General features: G+C 48.9%; 1 protein-coding gene across 1 annotated transcript in view; it reads left to right on the forward strand.

The window, feature by feature from the left end:
• The window catches only part of LOC8023435 (rho GTPase-activating protein 6), a 61,481-nt gene that overhangs the window by 31,893 nt on the left and 8,005 nt on the right, over positions 1-21,583 (forward strand). The window contains exons 2-5 of the mRNA XM_029991336.4: positions 1,354-1,502; positions 3,200-3,356; positions 9,723-9,821; positions 11,001-11,224. Of these exons, the coding sequence (XP_029847196.2) occupies positions 1,354-1,502; positions 3,200-3,356; positions 9,723-9,821; positions 11,001-11,224 (629 nt within the window). The remainder of the gene's footprint in view (positions 1-1,353; positions 1,503-3,199; positions 3,357-9,722; positions 9,822-11,000; positions 11,225-21,583) is intronic.

A 21,583-nucleotide genomic window follows, 5' to 3' on the forward strand; every position in this document is an offset into this window, starting at 1 on the left:
TGATCATTCCAAAACCGATGCACGCTAGCGGAGGATTCGCAGCGGATCTGACGGAGTCCGCAACAGACCATGCAAGCTATGCAAGTGTAGAAGAAGGCGCGGGAAGAACTGATCTCACGGATCTCTCAGATCTCACGGCGACGGTAGCGCCAAATACCATTGGTAGCGCCACTGTTTCGCCCGCTACCGCAGCGGCCCGCGCTCCTCCCAGTGAATGCCGCTCGAGTTCCTAAACTCAGAGCCGTATATGTAGAGAGTTTGGCCATTCTCTGGGAAGTATGGGAGACAAATCAGGAGGTTCCATTGGCCGAAAGCGGGCTGGGCGAGTTCCAGGGCGTCTTCACAAACTCTAATGAGGCCAACCAGAAGCCGGAAATAATACCCTAGTGGTGGTCGCGAGAAACAAACTTAATAATTGCATCGGAGTAACTCTCGGCGATTGAAAATATGGTGCACGTAATGTTTCAATCACGGTCATCCAAAATCATGGTGAAAGAGCGCCAATAGCGGGACAATCGGCATAATCCGTACGCCAGGCGCCGAGGGCCGGGAACCTGCCGTCCGAGCGGTCACACTCTGTCCGAGCAAAACAGACTTCGAGCGGCACATTCATTTCTTATATCTTTCCGCATGATCATGATCGAAACATCACGTGCACCCTTTTTTCAACCATGAAGGGTTACTACATTTAACTCTTAGGCGCTTATTAAAACCAGATACCTATAATTAAAACTGTTTCTCGCTACCACCACTAAGGGATTCTTTTCGGCTTCTGGTTGGCCGAGAGAGCATGTCAAGCCCTCTTTCTGCGTCTGGCGCCCTGGCTCTGCCCGCGCCTCCCATTGACCAAACTCTCTTCATGTACGGCTTTGCCTAAACTTAAAGCCCCTCTGTCCTGAGAAACGTGGCGCCATTCATTGCTGTAGACATGCTCGAAGCACGTGCCGCGCGCCAATTCTGGGAAATTCATGGCGTCGGAAATCCAGCTCAATGCTGCGCTGCACCGCCACGATCTTCCCAAGGGCTGCACGTTGCACGTGCCTCGTGCATCGACGCACCTTGCGCTACTTTTGAAACATGAAGGGGCCTTACCTAAACTGGCTTTCTCTAGAAACGTTGACCTACGGTTTCGTTTACGCGAGAACGCGTGCAAATGATCCGCGAGATCAAACCCCATGCTCGCGCCAGCAGCTTTAACAGCGTTGTACACTTAGTATGAAGCCACAGTATGAAACAGAGGCTCGTGCACGGAGAATGCGGGCCATTCGCTCGAGCGAGGGTGGTTATTCGGCACGGCTCGGTCGGAGTTTGGTGTTGGTCCCGGCTGACCCATGGCTTTCTTTTGGCCCGCAGCGAGCGGCGTGGCAGCAGCGATGCAGCAGGGGGGCAGCAGTCGAGCGACGGCCGGAAGACTGGCCAACGTTCCCCGGAAGCTGTGGAGGTCACGGGCCAAATCCCAGTCCAGGGTCTCTGCGCTCAGCGTCTGCACCTGGTCGCCCGAGGTCGGTAAAACCTCCACACGGTGGTGTGGCTCCGGGAAGAGAGAGCTTACATTACAGAAAGTTTCACACTCCTCGATCGGGGTTCGCATGGTTTGGGGGACGCGTTTGCAGTACATAGCTTGCAAGTGCCGCCATTGCTGGGGTGCTATGTTGCGCTTTTTGGACTCCCAGGAGACTAGGGAGAAGGAAGCGACGTCAACAACGCAGCAAATGCAGATTGGATGTTGATTTTGTTTTCTTCTGTCAACATCCAATCTGCGTTTGCTGTATCATTGACGTCACTTCCTTCTTCCAAGTCTCCTGGGAGTGCAAAAAGCGCAACATAGCCCCCCAGGGTACTGATGGTTATATCTGTAGGCGTGACGCCATTTCCTTGGACTTTTTTTGGAGCGCGTGCCCAGAACGATACTTGAGGGCAACTTTTTCTGGCTTTTCAGAAGAAGCGAACACCGCGCGTGCACAGCTTTGATCGGTGCTCAAGGTCCGGGAGCACGCGGGTACCCATAGCATCGGCTTCACTGCCTGCTAGGGAATGCAGGCGGATGCACGTTCAACACCCATTGCACACTCTCAGAATCGTTGCTCTTGGAAAACGATAAATGGGAGCTAGTTCTGAGCATGCGCTTTGATCAACGTCCCACAATATGGCGTCCCGTGAATACCCCTTATTTACTGGTTGCTTCGAACTATGACTTCTGCGGTGCATGTGAGACTAGCTCAGTGAACCGAACGCTCGTGGCACATAAAATGCCGGCACGGCCGCGAATGACGTCACATGCAAGCTACGCGTACGAGCTTGCACGTGAAGGTGGCAAAAGCGTGGATCGTCTGCAAACGTCTCAGCCTCTCCGCCTGCATTCCTCCTCGCCACGCGACAGATCAACGCATGCGCACTTGTGACCAATCTTCGCAGGAGGTGTCCGCCATTAAATTGCAAACGCTCCCCGTGGTCTGAGATGGGCCCTCTCCTTAATCTAGGCTCTCTATATATACTCCGCGACAACTTTTCTTGGCAATGCAGTGGAAGGTACAGGCCCGCGTCCCCTCTCCCATTCTGAGTGTACGAAGGCTCTCCTCCTCTCCCCGGAAATGGGGGAGGAGGAGAGCCTGCGTACGCTCAAAATGGGAGAGGGGACGCGGGCCTGTACCTTCCACTGCATTGCCAAGAAAAGTTGTCGTCGAGTATAGCTCCGGATTTGTACACTGTTGGCGCAAATAAGCGATAGCCAGTTCTTTCCCGTTTGTCTCAGAAAATTGAACAGCTGCCATGAAACCCACTGGACGCCATATTTTAGTGCGTTGTTCAGTGCGCATGTTCACCTTTACTGGTTGCTAAGACCGGCAATCTCCGTGGTGTCTAGTGCACAATGCAAACGAACCCTGGAAGCCCGCCGTCAACGCGAGTTCAGCAAGCCACGGACTTATATACCGTTCACTTTTAAGCCGAGACTAGAAGCTCCACCTTCAGCGTGAGCTCCCTTGCTTCCGGAGTTCTTTGGTTGCGAGTACCTGCGCGTTCGCACTTGTATTAGCAAGTGCAGAAAGTTCGCGCTGAAGGCGGAGCTTCTAGTCCCAGTTTAATTGTGAACGGATCCCTGTGGACGCCAGCGATTACCCCTCATAGCCGGGCCATCGCTGGCCCGACAAAGGGGCGTCCCTTGCTTGGCTCGCTCCAGTGCCCTCTCGTCCGGTCGCAGGGCAGCTGCCGGTGGCGATGCCGGACCGGCGGCCGCCTCACGCTGCGTCCCACGAGCCTGGTGGCCCTCACCGAGGCCGAGGCGGCGGGACTGCGGCCGCTGGCCATCAGCCGGCTTCAGGGCCTGGGCCTCGGCTGCAAGGTGGACACGCCGCGAGGTGAGCTCTTGGACCATGGGCCGCAGCCGGAGACTAAACCAATAGGCGAGCAATGCCACCTACAAGACAAGGCCTGTGCCCGCCCCTCCTTAAACGTCATTGATTCACGCTGAGCCTCCTACCTTGCCTCAGCATCGTCGCCATCGCTTCTTGTCGTGGTCTCTTGTCGAGCGTCGGCCTGTTTGCCGCTTGGGGCGGGTCGGGCTTCCACTAACGATGACGTCACGCTCAGGCCTTGCCTTATATACTCGTTGTCAGGTCAAGGAAAAAATGAACCTTTCCTCACTGCTCATGCGCTGCGGAAAGTAGTTCTTACAAGATTTGGTTGTCGAAAGAAGAAACGACGATTATGGCGCTTCAAAGGTACACGTCTTGATGAAATAACATAACGCTAATCTAAGATGTAGCTACAGATATCTTAATTCATGAAACGGCGTTCCACAAGACCCAGATTTTTTTTTTTTTTTTTTAATGAAACAAGACGCGAGCACGAAAGTAGTGTCTCCGCTAGCGCCCGCGAGACGCGACCAATTAATACTGTCGTGAAAAGCGCTGTCCCACGTGCATCGTTCTGCATTTTTGGTTGAACTCACTCACAGCCAGTTCAAAATTACAAAAAAAAAATAAAAACTCACTTTCCCTCGCCCTTACGAATACACTCACCTTCAAGTCCTTACTCACAAACTCAACGAACTCACGCCCCTCACCGAACTCATCAACTCACCGATTTCACAAACTCACGCCCCTCATCGAGCTCACTTCCTCACTCACTCACTCACCGACCTACCTCCACTCAGAACTTATTCTTCGCCCTCACCGTAGTCCCGACGCTGGCACTCGTGTTGCACGTGCGCTGCGCGGCTTTTACAACGCCGCCACGGTCACTGCCGTGTTCCGCCGCTCCGCAGCCAGCCATCACGTCGCCAAGTAAAAAAATGTTTTGTATTTTTGTTTGTTTCGCTTCGACACCTTTCGCACGCTGGCCGAGCGCTCGATGAAGGCGCGCATTGCTGGGATACAAGGCCGCATCATCGCGAGTCTCATGAAGTAGTCTTTAAATGGTCTGTTCGTTTCAAGCATTCGCGACAACTTCGTGCAAGTATGGAGTGAGCGTCTTCAGCGTTGGTTATTTAGGTGTGAAATATTATTATTTGGTCAACGCCGTGGGCATGCATTTTGTTTCTGCATAGATTAGTTTGTCTAACTTTAAAAAAAAAACAAAAAAAAAACGTTACCACCCTTCAAACAAATATTTTATTTTTCGCCATGCGATTTAATAGAATGTCAGGAGACTACCCAATTAATGTTTTGCTACAGAGTCACGTATATTTTTGATGAAGGCAAAAAACTCAACTGCTCGAAACCAAAACATGAGCACGGAGACTCATGGCCGCGGAATGTGGACGATGTGGACCGAGGAGGAGGGAGAATTGTGGTGGAGGAGAGAGTTGCCGGAAGTCACGTGGCTACACCCAACCGCGTTAAATTTTTCTTTTTTTACCTTTTTTTTTTTTTTTGCTTTTTTGGTCGTGTGAGGCAGACGACGACGTTGCGTGCACCATTCGTCGCGCGGACGTTTCGCGCTTATATCCGTTCCAGTCGCTGTTCTGTGCTTGAAGAACAATTTTCCGGTACCGCGAACGACATTTCCGAAGTAGCGGTCCCACGTCCGTCGTAACCATGGTCCGTCATGTGCTGCCATCGCGTCGTTGAGCCGCCGGTACGTCGCCATATTGAAAGTGACGTAGTCCATGCACTTCCTGTGATCTGTGCAACAATTGCAACAATGTGTTTTAACCAACAGCTTCTTGGAAGCCACAAAAATGAGTTATATATTCTTTTTTTTCATTTTTGATATTGCACGTGTCCCTTAGATGGCCCACTACTTTGACTATATATTTGGCACGTGTGTGAACGGCATGTGACTATGGAGAAGAGGGCGAGCGCTACTCAAACCGGCCAGCTCTTGACCGGCGATTTTAGGGAGGAAGAAAACCAATTTTTTGGCCGGAAATTGTGCTTTGGGCAGCTGGGCTCTCATATGTCATCTACCCTGTGAGTGTCCCTTTAATAATACACTCTTAGAAATAGTGGGTGCATAGGGGTACACCCCTTGTTCCACCCCAAAACTACATTTGCACGTTCAGTCCCCTGACGTCGAGCTGGCGATACCATCTTTTACGAGCGGTTTGATAGCTGTTGGATATAACGTACTAAATAGCTAATATCTGTATCAAAAAGGGACGGGCCCCCGTCGATCCGATGCAAATCCCTCGTTTTTTTTGTTTTTTTTTTTTTTTTTGACTGACGATTTTTGCTCGAAGGAGACCAAAGGGGATCGAAGGTAGCGAGTTACCAACTCTAAGAAAAAAAAGTCTTCCACTGTGGTGCCAGTGCAACTGCGGAATGGCACCTCCTCGTTTTCTTTCATACAGATCTGCACAGCCACCAGCAGTTGATCGAAGTGACAGAGTAAAATAAATCTGCAACATCTATATCTAAAAAAAAAACCTTTCGTCCACCTCAAGTTTCCACTGTGCAGAAGCTCAATTATTTCTTCCGACTGTCTGACAAGAAAAAAAATATCCCGCAGTTTTAATGAACGTTTGAAGAACTTCGTGCAAACCATGATATTGTATATATTAATTCTTTTTTTATCGCGCCTCTGATTTTCTGTTGCACAGCCCATACCAATTAAACCTAGAACGTTCTTATCCACCGACTTCGTGTTTCGTAAAATGTTATATATTTTATGGACCTTCATATAAAATCGCCATTAGCGTTAGATGCCTTCGGTAGTCGCGTTGCTCAGACAATGTGTGCTTGCGTTCAAGCTTGCCAATATGTTGAATCAGCGGCGTAGACTTTCCATTTTCCCGGGGGGGGGGCAGGCTGAGTTCTCCCGAGGGGGGGGGGGGGGGATGCTGCGCGTTATTTTTTTACCAGAACTGGAGATTGAAGCTAACGAAAACACGCTGGTATTCCATTTCCCATGTATTTTGTCAATAAAGGCCACGTGCGCGTTATTTTGTTTACATGCCGCGACTAGAAGCTCGTTACATGGCACGTAAACAGCGTCTCGGTAAGGATCATGACCCGGGCCCGGGGGAAGGGGGGGGGGGGGGGCTCTGCACCCTCCCCCCTTTTCCGATTTTATTAGGGGGGGGGCACGAGCCCTGTTGCCCCCCCCCCCCCCATAGTCTACACCTACGTGTTGAATACAAATATTTTCAAACTACATGTGCAAAATTGTGTGTTCGATTAAAATTATGTCTTAATTTCGTATGGGTGTTAATTTTTAATTTGTGTTCACTAATTTGTACGAATAAACTTCGACCTATTGGTTTAAACTGAATTTATTTTACCTTGAATAGAACGTAAAGGCGCAAGTGAGCTGGTGTATATCAAACATTTTTTGTGAAAAACCCGAGACTGAGGTATTGACGTCTGTCAATACCTCAGTCTCGGGTTTTTGACAAAAATCGTTTACCTTCAATATTTAAATTTTTTCACTTAACTACCGATGGCCTAATTCCGATATCCACGCAATATTTGAGAAGGGAAGAGGGCGCGGTCGTGTAGCTTAATTAAATGATGGATGTTTTTAGGTCAATTTGGCCGACCATGTCCGGTGGCAAATTTTAATTTTGACAAAAAAAAAGTATTTTGTTGGCTCAATGCCCATCAAAACAAAACCAACTTTTATCGTAAAAAAAAAAAAAGAATTCTTCGAAAGAAAAATTAGAAGCACAGTTTTAGCCCGAAGCGCTTTCTGCGGATTGAGCAAAGCTCTCATTTCGGGCACCTACCCCAAAACAACTGCTGCGTCTACTAGTCTAAAAATATTTAGTGACGAAATACGCAAATGAAGGGTTGATTCCAAGTATTTACTACGGAGTAACAACAACGCTAAATTGCAAAAGAAAAAATATATGTATATGTCGCAAACACGGTACATTGCGCGATTATGCTTTTTTTTTCCCCTTTCAAATTTACAAATGCTAAGATTTTTTAACTTTGCCGGCGTGTTGCCGCCCTGTATTTTGTTCATCTTTGCGCTAAATGCTGTTGTCCTGGTTAGCGGGACACTTTTACGAGAAACGCTCAAATAGGGCTATTTTACAAAATACGAATTACATTGAAATGAAACAGCAACAAAAAAACCATCCTCGATTTCTTTTTAACTCTTTCAATTTGAGTTTAGTGATATGTGCTAACAGAATCTGCAAAGACATGTCGCATTATTTTCGTGTCTTTCATGTTACAAAGCGAGAAATCTGTCCAAGTTGAGGCTATTGCAGTGCCGTACACACCCATAGTTGACGAGTTAATTGTTTTTACAGAACACAACTTGAAATTCTAGGGAGGGGTCAGAAAGACACACACATCGACAACGCTGAGGCGGACGGTGCTTTTCAAGTGAGAATTCTTAGTGCGTTTTTTGTACTATAGAGTTACAGAAATCGCGCATGGTCCAGCGCGATTGAGAAACGCTGTCATATCGCATCCTTCGCAAGCACTGTTTTCAATACCCGGCGTGTAGCGTGCTCCTATAGCGTTCCTGTGTACGCCACGTAAAGGGAGTATGGTTGCTTGCTACGATTCCACGCGCCAGTTTGACTCGTGACCTGAGGAGTGACTACTGCTCGCGGGGGATATCCGACACTATCCTAGAGGACCGGCTGCGTGGTAGAATAAGCATCCGACAGCATCACGGCTGCTCTGGCGTAATTTGTTGTCACCTCTGTATCACTTCCAACGCGTAGGTGGGGTAGGACGTTAAACACACCGGTCGAAGACGCGCTGCAGGCACCGCAACCCAACTGCAAGCAAGGGGTCGGTAAGTGCAGAGTCCCACTGGAGCGACAAACAGAAACAACCTACACCGACGAGTCTCGTGCACTTGCCGGATGCGCGCGAAGGTATCGTTGGCCGTAGCCTCCTCTATAGACCATTTGCTATATTAGCCAAGCATCAAGGAGAATGCAGGGATTGGTGTTCCACGCGCCACACGCGCACGCCTTCCCCGTATAAAAGATTCGAAGTAAATAACCAAAATAAAGCGTTGACGTGCAAATGGCATCTTGCGCGTGCAAGATGCCATTTGTTTTAGGTATTTTCTTTAGAAAAGTTACTACTGCTGAGGCCAGCACGCGTGGCGCGTGGAACACTAGTCCCTGCATTCTCCTTGATGCTTGGGTAATATAGCAATAGGTCTATTGGCGACGTGAGCGATCGAAAGTGTCGCTATGATCGGCATTCCACGATTGACTGAATGTTGACTATGACGTCAGCAAAGGGTTCTTCATATACGGAAATAAGAGTAATGTAAGAACTTCACTTTTGATTGTGTTGGATGTCTTGGTTTCAGAACGCAATGACTTCAAGCTTCCACCACGCTCATCACAAACACCATCGAATTTGTAGTTCGCATGACAATGACGTCACGAGAGGTAACCATAGGAGGGCGCTACCAAAACATCTCGCCGCCAATATCTCACAAAGCCTGGCAGTTCGACGACGAAGCCATAGAGTGCCCGGTCGCAGATTTGGAGCGCGAGGATCTGGTAGCTCAGAGCATGAAAAAGCCATTTCTTGGGGAATTTGGACGTGAGCGCACAGCTTTTGCAGCGGCGAGGACCCGAAACGCACTTGTTCGCTCGGGAGAAGTGCGTTTCGGCGTCTCTGCGCAGCGGGGCGCCAGTCACGTGGCTCTCCTCCCATCCGTTGTCTGCCGCTCCACCTTTTCCATTTCGGCGGCCGCTTCTCGTGGCGATCTGCCAGGCTTTGTTAGTATAGAGGAGGCTATGCTTGGGAAAAACTGCAGTCAGTCGTGCTTCCTTCACGAGGAGCGAGAGGGTGAAAGCCTGCCAAAGGTACATTCGCGTGCATGCTGCATGAGGCTCGTCGGTGTCGGTCGTTTCCGCCTGCAGTTCCGGTGGGACTCGGGCACAGCGGCGCAGACGGTCGACGAAACAGCGAATGGGTTCCCCTGAGAAGAGTGCTTCTCCGTTTCCTCTAAAGCTATGCTAGGAAGCAACAGTGTCAGGTACGCAGCTGCTCAGTCGAGTGTGTTATGCGTAGGTTTCTGGCTCTTTATCACCCAGACAAAAAATGCTGAGTCACTGAGTTGTGGACGCATGCGCGGCTTCTGATATTCCACAGAAGAGAACAAATTGCGCATGCTCAGAACGCCTTGCGCAGCCCAGTGGACAAAGATGGCAGCATGCAGAAGCCTTTTTTTATGGTTTACGGCGCCGTACGCGAACAATGAAGAAGTGAGATTTAACGGTGCTGGTTGCCACGCGACTCACCCCCCCCCCCCTTTTTTTTCGTTTCTTTTTTTATTTTTTGTTTTTGTTTCAGAGGACAGCTCCGAGACTTCAGCCAAGGTGCGCCGGCGGCCGGCCCTCCTGCGCAAAAAGGCCATCACCACGAGCTTCTTCGAGAGCCGCAAAGAAAGCGGTGAGCATGACACGCCGCCTTGACCGGTTAGAAGACAAGGCTGGTGCCATCCCTCCTCTGACGTCATCACTAGTGGATCCGCGCAACGCCGCCTCGCTCGCGTCAGCGTCGCCGCCAGCCACGCCAGCGCGTCTTTGCAGTGCCTCGGAACGAGCGCATCCAGAGACCCTAGATTGTAAAACTCAAGCCATGGAGACTGTTTACGACTTAACGAACGGCGGACGCCTCCTGCGCCGATTGGTCGCAAGTGCGCATGCATTGCTTTTTCGCGGGGCGAGGATGAAAGCGGACTGAAAGTTGGAGACGCTTGCAGACGATGCAACGCTATCGTTCCCTCCTCGCAGCTCATATTGCAAACGAGGGACACAAGCACGCGGTGACACCTGACGCAGGCGCCTGCGGCCGCTTTGCGGCTTATTCTCGTCGAGCTTTTGCGTGTTTGTCGCTTAGAGTAGGCCGTAGATCCACTAAAGATGACGTCATGCGCAGGCTTTCTTATCTATGCGACGCGCAAGTTCGTCTGCTTCCTGCAGAGGGGTGTCGATTATGTCAGAACGCCGAGCTCTTATTGGCTGATTGAAACAAAAATAGCGGATAGACCTCTAGGCATCTAGCTTCAAGGACTACCCACTATCCTTTCAATCAAAGCCAATGAGAGCTCGGCGTCGTTCTGACGTCACCGCCACTCCTGCGCGAAAAGCAGACGACTTGCTCTTCGCATACTCTGTTCGCCCTTGAGCTTACGATGCGAGGGAAGCTACGTGTTCGATGGACCAGCATAACGCCACACTTCCGACACGTCATCCCATTCCCGCCCATATTCATCTGCAGGGAGAGGGGTCAGCCAACACCACCTAGAATAATGAAAGCCTCCACATGGCGTCCTCTCCCTCTATGAAACGTCATCAGAGTCGGATCGCGCTAACTCGGCTATTGGACCCGAGCCCGACCTTCGACGCGCTGATTGGACACGAGCCCCGGCCGAACACTGACGCAGCACTCGTGCCTAATCTCAGGCCTCGATCGATCTGACTGTGATGATGGTGCGGGGGCCTTCTGTCTAGTTGGTGTTGGCTCAGCTAGCTGATAAAAGGGAGGCGGTTGGTCGGTCCGGAGGGCGTGTAGCTCCCAGCGCACTGCCATCCCGGCGGATGTTGAACCGCGGTCTCTCCCTCGCAGACATTCCATCGGGGCAGGTGTTCGGGGTGCCGCTGCAGCAGGTCCTGCAGAGCGACCAGCAGCGCTTCCCCGACGCCACCCTGGCTGACCCGGACTGGGCGGCGCCCGACTGGGGCTCGGACGCCGCGGCCGCGGCCGCCGACGCCTTGTCCAGGCGCTCGGACGACGCCAGCGAGAGCTCCGTCTCGTCCCTCGTCGACCTGGCTTCGCCGGACCTTAGGAAGGTACGCCTCTCTTCTGCAGTCATGGCGAGCTGGAGCGGGCTCCAGCCGGGACACGTTCCAACATAAATGCAATATTTCCCTGCTATTAGCGGCCATCTAGCCGATCCTAAATCAACAGTGAAGCGGTAGGTAGCGCGACGTAGCGGGTCTCCAAGGACAAATAAATGATGATGATGATGACCATATGAAGGACCTGGGTCGGCTTGCTGGAAACAGCGTTTCAGCTAAGACTGGGAGAAAGAAAGCTCTGCCAAAACCAGCGCAAGAGCTGAGCGGGACTCAAGTCACTCCCACGCCCCAGCCTTTGCAGTGCTTTCTTTCACCCAATCTCAGCTGAGACGCTGTTCTAGCAAGCCGGCCCAGGAGTCTCTAATCGCCGCCAGAGCACAGATTCTCGGAGTTTTCTCATGGGGTCTGCCGTCAGTGTTTATTAAGGCGAAAATATTATATGTCTCATCGTTCAGTCGACCTTGACGGTCCTTAAGCGAAAACACGTCGGCGACATGAAAAGCACGAAAACACGTCGGCAACACGAAAAGTACCAAAACCCACGGTTTGCCACTGGACCACGAGGTGGCGTTACTTGTGCCAGAATATAGGCGGAGGCGCGCGCGGAGCAAACCCAGCGGGTGAAGACCGGGCGTGCGGCATGCCATGAGATTAACGGCGCCAAAAGTGCGTCGTCAGAGGGCGCGCTGTCTTCGGAGGTTCGCTATTACCAGGATCGGTGCTTGGGCTTTCGCCTTCAAGTCGTCTTAGGGATAACCTAAGAGACCCTGTGAATTTTTTATTGATTGATTTGTACCCACGGGGCCTGGAGGCATTACAGGGGGGGGGGGGGGGTGATTATAGCATACAAAGAAGCGAACAAAACAAGAAAATCATGAACAACTCCTAATAGTACGGTTACAGCATTTTCTTTTGTCAATCGGATCGAGAATAGTGGTGAAGATGTGGGAAGGTGAATTCAGTCAACAGAAGTCCGAAGTATATAGATTATTTAAAGTAGGCGTTAATGACACTGCTGTATAATAACGGCTTCATGTAGGTTATCGTTGCGTGATGACATGTCGAATGGTCTCAGTGTCTGAATCGTCCCAAAAGCTAGATCTCGAAGCTCACTCAAGACCGCCCAGCGGCGAGAGCACGCGCTAAAAACCGCGACAGTAAAACTTGCATCGAAGGAGCTGCCACTCTAGAAATCTGTAATTGATGGTGAGCACTGCCCTCCTCCCGAGTCATATCGAATATCACAGCCAGGATAATGTTGTGCTCAAGCAATACCTGGCAGAAGACAAGACCGGTGCATTACGTCATCGTTAGAAGTCAAGCCCGTGCAATTTCAAGCTTGCGCAAAGGTATGTTTACGCGCAAGCTGCTCGTGTTTGCACTCCAACCAGTCAGGGTACTATGCTTGCAATTGTCTGTGCAGAGCGCAAGTCGTCTGCTTCTTTTGCAGGGGTTGAGGTGACGTCAGAGCACCGAGCTCTGATTGGTTCTGAATGAAGGATAGAGGGTGGACCTCAAGGCAGCTTGCTTTGATGTCTACGCACTATCCTTCAATCAGAGCCAATCAGAACTCGGCGTCTTTCTGACGTCACCGCAACTCCTGCAAAAGAAGCAGACGACTTGCTCTACGCATAAGCCTCCTGAGTTGCCATGGGAACGCTGCGAAAAGGGACTCGTTAGGACTTCTTTTGGGTAGTACAAACTTGAGCGTCTCAAACTGTCACACATGTAGAAGCCATGCCTGCTCAGGGCCCGTTTGCTCGAAGCTGGTTAACTCTAACCGCGGTTAGAAGTTAACCGCGTTTCCCTACGAGGGGAGAATTTCAGGTCACGTGACCGGCAGAGTAGCGGGGAAACATGGCGGTGCCCCGGTGAGTGAGCGCCGCTCGCTTTGGAACTAATATGTCGTTGCAGCTGCAATATCGGGCGCGTTAGTAAGCAATGAATGGGTCAGGAGGCTTTCGCTTTGCCTTACCTCACTTGAACCGCAAAGCATGAGCAACGACCTCGCCGCATTTTTTAGATAGTCTTTCGATTCTGGCCATTCCTAAGCCTAAATGAACGCGATAACTGTCGGCATGGCAACGTCTTCGGAAAGTGGATTGCCTTGACTCAATCGGCCGGGCATTGATAGCACGCAGAAGCAAACAGGGCACGCGATGCACGTGCTGGCGTCTGCAGTAGTAACTGTTCTAAAGCAAAAAGCCTAAAACAAATTTCGCCTTGCACGCACGTTCGTCAAAGCCTTATTATGATTATTTACTTCAAATCTTTTATATGGGGAAGGCCAGCGCGCGCGAATCGTAGAATTATACTTCCAGCGTTCTCCTCGATGCTTGGGTAATTTACTAGTAGGTCTATTTTCACTGCAGCCGAATTACAGGTTTTTCAATTTATGATGGTGTTATAGACAATACTTACATGCTGGCCAACCATGCTGCCGGTGTATCGCCCGCCTTTCACTGCTCACTTCTTCCTTATTGACTGAACTTCGTCGTCCTCTTTCAAACTTGGAAGGGAATTTCAAAGAGATATGTCTTCAACTCAAATAGCCAAGTATTTAGAAACTTTCCGAACAAGGGTTAATTTAGTTTTACCTTACCCAATATTTGTACCACAAGCAACAAAAAAGTATTTGGTCACGTGATGAAAGGGTTGATTGGTGGGGCGAGCGCGGGAACTCGTTGCACTGCAGTGTCAGCTCTGGGGCGAAGGGAATATGTACCATGTAGTCGGCGACAGACAGGTTGAGGATCATGTAGACGTTCCGCCTCGAGCGCCAGCTTTCTGCCTTTGATAACACTTCGGCGCACGCGCAGCCCAAATTCGGCGGCCTCAATGTTTGTACGGCCTTACTGCTCTGGCTAAATGTATCGTCTACCAAGGACACGTAGGACGTTCCGCTCTTTAAACACTACACTGTTCGCATGCGCACGTTGTGTTTAGTCTACAGATAACTTACCATCAACGTCTATTTTTAAATATGCTCACTCGGGAACTGGTATTCCCCTATTTTTAAACCCTTACTCATAAAAAAAAGAAGAAAAAAAATTTGTTTTTTGATGATAAGTAGAATACGAACTGTGACATTCGAAACCATGAAGTTCATGGCTGATATATAAACAACTAGGCAGCTTGTTTTATATTATGTTTTTTTTTTTGCGTTACGTTTTTTTTTTGTTTTTTTTTTATATATGGGAGTTTTTTCCGAGCGAGGATTTTTGTCTTCTTTTTTTGTTTCAAATAAAAAGCTGTTTTTAAATTGGCTACCACTACAAACTGTGTGTCCCTCCTCGGAATTCGAATGGATTTATGCCCCTAAAAAAAAGGGGGGGGGGGGGGGGGGTGCTGCTCGTGCATGCAGCGTCTATGAGCATTTCCGTAACTGAGGTAATCTAATAACGTTGGTTTTGCCCGAACGCTTTACGAATTTTTCGTTACACGATGCCCATGCAGCCATCATGCTCAAGCCGGTAGTTTCGGTTTCGCTGCAGACCCCCGAAACAAAACTTTGACATAAGACATCTAATATACCACACAAGGCGTCGATAAAGAAAAAAGAAATACATTACACGTCGCCGTTCATGGATAGTTCCTTCACTAAGAGCAGTCGTGAGACTAAAATCGTGGAAATGTACCGAAGTTAGCTTCTTCTGAAGCGTGCGTGTTGCTTGGTTACTTTCTGACTCTTGAGCACCATGAAGCTTATAAATAGCGGTTTTCTCCACTCTAGGAACATTGGTTAATAATACGTCCCGCTGCTCGCGAATCGCTGCCGATCCCCCGTTTGGCGAGATGTACTGAATTTATGGACTGATAAAGCGTAATACCGCCTACAGTGCCTGACAGCGCCGGGTGTGTCGAGTCCAGAACATTATCGCTCCATGACCACTGATATTGCGCCAATGACCGATAAGAATGTCGATAAGAGTGTACATGCCAAGGCATCAATTTCGTTCATTTTGCTTACAACCAAACGCCGGTAAGACTCCTTCCAGCTTGTTGAAGAGCTGTAGCGCTGCATGGGTCTGGGTTGAAGTGCGGACGTGTGTCTTGCCGACCGGGCGTGGCGGGTCCGTCGTCCGAGCAGACGGTTCCTCTTTTCGGCGTCCTCGAGACGCGTCACTCTGGGGCCGCGGCAAAGTTTTCTGGAAAGTTGCCCAGGGTACTCGAGTTTCTTGGTCGAGACTACAGCTGAATTTTGGCGGAAAGGGGCGCCTTTAGGGTGACTTCATGTGCGCTGTGCTTAGGGTGATGACATCTGACCATTTTGTTCCCGATGTTGTTGTTTCTTTTTTCTTACGGCACGAGCTGTTGGCATTGACAGTGCTACGACAACATTTTGTTACCGGCTTTTTTTTTTGTTTGTATTTTCCTCGAGAGCGCGTGTTGTCGGCGTCGCGTACCTGGCATCACCCTAAACAAAAGAACATCGAGCCACCCTAGTGCGCTTTTGAAACACACTCGACCAAGGAAAAGGTAGACCTAAGACCTAAAGCTACAAAACAAGCATAGTGTTTCTATGCACGTTTGACCTCCGCTCTAGCAGCGCCAGTTACTGCTTTAACTTTATACTAAGTAGTTTTCATTCACTTGAGTGTTCACAGTTATCAGCTAAACCAAGCACTACACAGAACCTCTTGTAAGACGCTTCAAATGATAAAGGTACACTATTTACATTAGAGTGCAATGATTTGTTATGCTGTTTAGATAAAATAATTCAGGCACTCAAACGCGAGTAGATCGAGCACTGTACATTTAACACTAAAGGCGTCACAATAAAGTATCGAAACTGAACTCCTTTCTGGAAGAAACTTCCAGCTACTGCGGACGTTAGGGATTGCAGAAGAGCGCACTATTTGGCAAAATAATTACCTACAATGTACTATTCACCTTTTTGAATTAGTGAAAATAAACATAGGGTTCCAATTAGAAACGTGGTGAGCGTGGTCGAAAACTTTTAAATCAGTCAATTTTAGGAGGACTCGAAGCACCTGGGAAGCGCTGGGATGCGCTAAAGTTCCCACTCGTGTAGCAAACAGAAGGCTGGCGATGCGAAAACATGGACGATAAGAAAGTCATCCGCATTTTTCGTTACCAGACACCTAAAGTGCGAAGCCTATTTACACCAGCGTTAGCTCAAAATCAAAGGGAAATTTGCGGATCGCTTAATGGCGGATCTTATAATCCTGGACGAAGTGCCCATAATTTTACAAAACGCTATTACGGCTAAGGCATCACATGACTAAGGTTTCAGTTAGACATTAAAGATAAGCAGATGACTTAAATTATTACTCAGTCCTTTCTTTGGCATTCCAGACCTCTGAATGTAATTTCCTTTAATGCCGGTCATACTAAATTTTTACATTAGACTTTTTTTTGTGTGTGAAACGTTTTTGTTTGGCATTTCGTGAAGCCCAGATAAAAGTGTGGCCGCAAGGCTCGACAAAGATTGATTGACGGGTGGGAGAGGAGGAGTGAGGTGCTCGATGCTGATTGGTTAACGTGGAGGTCACGTGACCTGAGGGGTAGGCGAGGAGGAAATCGACCACCTGTGCGCACTGAGGAAGAGGAGCTCGAAAGTATGGAAGGCTCTGGAAGATCACCAGGTTTATGGGCTTGATTACCGGTAGTATTGCTTTATTCTAGGGACAGTAGTAGAATAGGGACAGCTATGAAGCGTGCATATTTTATCCGTTAAACTATCTGATGAAGAGCGCCGTGAACGTATTCGTCCGGCGTCTGGAAACCCAGAGTATCGCTAAATGTTGGTGAGGCTAGAACGTTTCACGTATGCAACACAACTGCCTAGAAATTTGCATTTTTTTTTGTCATAAATGTAAAAGCATCTGTCAGCGTTCCTTTATAACTCTGTCGTCTCGAAACGTCAAGATCTGAAACTCACAGACGTGACCACGAACCGATGTAGTGACGTGGGTGTAATATATGGATACATAACTGGCAGAATGAGAACGGCCGGGAGGTCTTCAGTTGTTCCACCTCCAGCGCGAGCTTCATACCTTCGGCAACGCTTCGGCGTCTCGTGAGCCTCAAGCTTGCACGCGCAGCCAGAGTACGGCATCAGGCAACGCGCGCGTGCTTGAAGCCGGGCATCCGAAGCAGACGACCTGCCGTTCTCATCCTGCCAGTGACTCCGTTTCACCTTATGTTGTACCGCAGCGAAGGCTAGAAACGCGAGCTCATAGCTTTGGCAGCTGCCCTTGGTGCACGAGAGCTTGTGCCGCCGAGGTGTGCCATAGAGCAAGGAGCTCGCGCTTGTAGCCCTTCCTGCGGTACAAGGCAAGGTGAAACAGAGCATAGAGCTCTGCTCAGCGTTCGAGCTATTTTCTTCTTGCAAAAAAAAAGAAAAAGAAATACGCGTCCTAAAAAAAGGAGAAGGGTCAAAAGTCGTTTTGTCGACGTAACATCTTTATTTGGGCGATGACCATCACTGCCATCCCTCACTGTTTTTTTAAGGTCACGTGTACATTGGCTATTCTTCCTGGGACATTAACAACACCCTGCTTTCGTCATCCTACAGTAATCTGAGAACTTTAAAAACGATGTCTTGGAATACGTCCGGCAGTCCCATCGCCCAGTGGCAAGCTGTCCGGTCAGGGAAGATCGACGTTTTTCCACAGTTCCATGACCCGGGATGAGCCGGTCTTGAGGGCGATCCACTTCTTCATCCGCGCCACGTCATCCTCAGAGAAGTGTTCTCTCCAGTCGCCAACGATCCCCTTCCGGAAGAGATTCCCGGTGATAGGCTTCCGAACGTCGCTTCCGGCACCCCCGCTGAAGTTTGGCAACGTCTTCGGGACGTACTCTTGCGGGAGATTCAACATCCGGTCATAAAAGGACTTGGCTCGCTCGTGCGTCTCCGACTCCTTCATGCCGCTGAAGCTGATGGCTTCCATCACCGAATTCAAAACGTCCGCGTTAGTTCGAAGCCGCCGTCCGTGCTCATCTCCCAGGAAATCGGCAATCTTGAGTACCTTACCCTTCGTGTCAGCCTTGAGGTCTTCGTAGGTGACCATAAAGACGTTGGGGGCGTTTAGATGCTCGTACCAGGAGAGAAGATGGCTGAAATAGTCGCCGAAATCGACTTTCCCGTCCAGAAACATAGTCAGGAAGTCGTCAAACTTCCCGTCTTTGAACCCGTACGCTGGCACCCGCTTGGTATGGTGAAAGAAGGACACGCAGACGTCGTAAGGATTCCTGCAGATGAATACGTACTTTGCGGCGGGCGAGAATGGGGCCATGTCGAAAGGGAGGTGACATCTAATGGCGCCGATGCGTGGCAGATTCGCGGCGGCTTCACCGCCGAACACCTCGAGCATGGCGTCTTTTATAAACGCCTCCGTGTCATCACTTGGTGGCCGACCGTCGTTGAGAATGCTGTAGACGATGCGTTGCAGCCACGCGGTCCCGCTCTTGGGGTAGCCGACGACGAGGATGTCCCCTTCTCGGGGCTTGTAAGCCATTGCCGACCGAATGTTGTCCTCGTGGAAGAAATTGCTCACGTGAAGGCCTTCCACGATTTGGTAAGCGTGGGCGGACATGATGACCCGATGCGATCTTTCGGAAAACTGAGTACTCGATCTCGTGATTTAAGTGAACGTTGGGTACGTGTGGTTAGAGTCCCTCCATCCGGTGGTAATTTGCGCGAGTGGAACGGATGTGTGTTCCTGCCGTGAGAGCGTCGTTTGCGAGAGATCGGAAACACAGAAGGTCGGTGGCTGCTGCAGCTGTGTACTGTGTCACGCAGTGTTTGAAGCAAAGCGGGGAAAGACTTCACCGGATGTTCGCGTATTTGATTGGATCATGGGACCGTCTCATTATATAGTCAGAAACTTTACAAACGCAGTGTATGGCTTATTATGTTCACGATTCTTGCTTACTGATTATGTCTTCATTCATTTATTCATTCGTTTTTTTTTTCTTTAGGCACAAGAAAGAATATTAATTTTGAACATTGGCATGCAAGCAAAACATTAAAAAAATTCAGGATATCAGTGCATGCGAAGACATTGGCATACACAAAAACGTAAACAATAAAGCGAGAGTAAAAGAAATACTCAGAGTATTTTACAACGTCTTGAGTATGATTAATTCTACGTTTAGGAATGGAGATAAGGTGAACGTCAGACTGTCAACTTTGGTGCTGAAGGACGCGATGACTCCAAACTTCCACCAAATTGACGCTTGCAATTGCTAATTCTGGTCGTGACGTCACAGATAGGAAACATAAGAGAGGGGGCCACCGAAACATCTCGTTGCCAATACGCGGGTGGCTAACTATTTGACGCTAAATTTCACCGCACCAACCGTTACTGCCGGGTGGGGGCGAAACGCGCATCGAAAAAGAAGGGAGGTATGTATCTTATCGATGGTCACATTTTTAAAAGTTACGAAGATGGTAGCATCATTCCATATTCAACTCATTCAACGAAAGATTCAGACCGTGCGTGCATGGACTTTATATTTGCCTATTTTTTTGGGATGTGGTTGCTGTTGCTTTGTCGGTATCTAATGGTGCTCTCTCGTTCTATGCTGACCCACGGAGAAAAGACTACTCCGACCAATAGTACGCGTTCGTTTTTTGGCGCGCTGCTGGCATCAAGCAATCGCTCGGTACACGTATAGTTTTTTTTAGTTTAAAGGCGCAACTGCAGCAAAAGCTATAATACTGCTACATAGATTTGATGTCACGCCACCTGCTACTCTCGATAACAAAAAAAAAAAGGGGGAAACACTATATTTTTTTGTTAATTGTTTTTAATTCCTTTGATTCTCAGCGTTGCTCAGGAGCAACAACTCAAGAATTATTTGTTTTCTCCGGTGCCACGTGCGCCTGAACAAATGTATCGCCCTCCGTCGCAAGAGCGAGGATAACTGCACTTAGCAGTGGACGATCGAAATGCATCTTAAAACAGAGCAGTCCTTCTAAACCAAAGCTAACAGTGGATGCGAGGTATGATGGCGTGCACCACTGGCCTCAGAGCTGCTAGAACACTGGCACGAATATTACGAATTCGGTTATACCTTTCTTTACTGCGCGAAATTTGAAATGCACCTGGGCCTTCTCCCGTGCCGTAACTAAAGTTCAATAGGGAATTAATTAAACTTTTTTTTTTGGCGCATCAGCAACAAAGGCTATAGTGCGCCAGAACTAAGTGAATTCAATATGGGAGTTTTCTACAAGTAGCGACATTGTTTAAAGCGCCGACTGCGTGACGGTGCAGATTTTAAGAAGCGAATGGCGGCGCAAAGCAGAAGAGTCAACTGAATGACGCCATTTTGTTGCCACGGATTGTGCTTCGTCATTCGTATTATTTGTCGTTACTTGTAAAAAGAATCATCGAGCGACTTTAGTCGTAACTGCATTCATTAGTTCGACGCGTAGTATAGTGCCGCAAATGCTTAATGTTGCTCACGAGCAACATTTCGAAAACATGTTTACAAAAAAAAAAATGAATTTTTTTTTTTCCCGAGACCAGATTTTAGTATTTTGTGTGTTCTAAAACCATTTCAGGATTTGTAGATCTCCAGTATATATATCAAGTAAAGTTTTGCGCATGAGCGAGCGCCCCAATTCTTCATTTCGAGAAGCGACTTCCACTGTGCCCGATACGGGTGCATCCAAGGGCGCCGCACAGGGGTTTTCGCAAAACCAGAGTCCACCATTTCCATAGGATCTGGCATCACGTGTTGAAAAACGGCTTCAGAAACACGGGTTTCGGATTATTATGTTCACGGTCCATGCTCCGTGATCGCATGTCTTGGCGTTCTTATCGAAAAAATGTCGCAATTTTACAATAACCGCATAGCCACCGAAGATGATGTAACAGAATTTTATTAACTCGTTTTCAGTAATAATAACATCGATTTGTTTTCCTACTGATGTGTATTTTACTTATTCTAGCTTGTTTCTGTATAAATGATTGTTTTTGTGTCATGTTTATATTTTTGTTGTTTAACATATTTTCTGTATTTGGTCTACCGGGTGCAAAGCGCCGTGGACCTGCAGAGTAGCTGTCTTCTGCGAAATATATCAGACGCCGCACATGCGTCCTCAGCCCGATGACTCGGCACATTTCGCTCGTGATAACCGCCTAAGCTTTACTCCTTGTCACAATATTCATACGTCGCGCGAAGTAGTGCTATAGAAGATTTGAGTGTCGGGGGAAGAAGCGATATGCTTTTAAGCGTATCGCTTAAGAGCGATATGAAGGTGAACAGCCCTCTTCTTGTTTTTGACGCTCCTGCAAGTTTTGGAACAAGCTCTGTTCCAGAAGTGTGCTAGAACGCAAAGTTTAGACCCCCCAAGCCACGTACCATTTGAGACGT

Source organism: Ixodes scapularis, unplaced genomic scaffold (genome assembly GCF_016920785.2).
Source record: "Ixodes scapularis isolate PalLabHiFi unplaced genomic scaffold, ASM1692078v2 PGA_scaffold13__105_contigs__length_92229423, whole genome shotgun sequence".
Lineage (NCBI taxonomy): Eukaryota > Metazoa > Arthropoda > Arachnida > Ixodida > Ixodidae > Ixodes > Ixodes scapularis.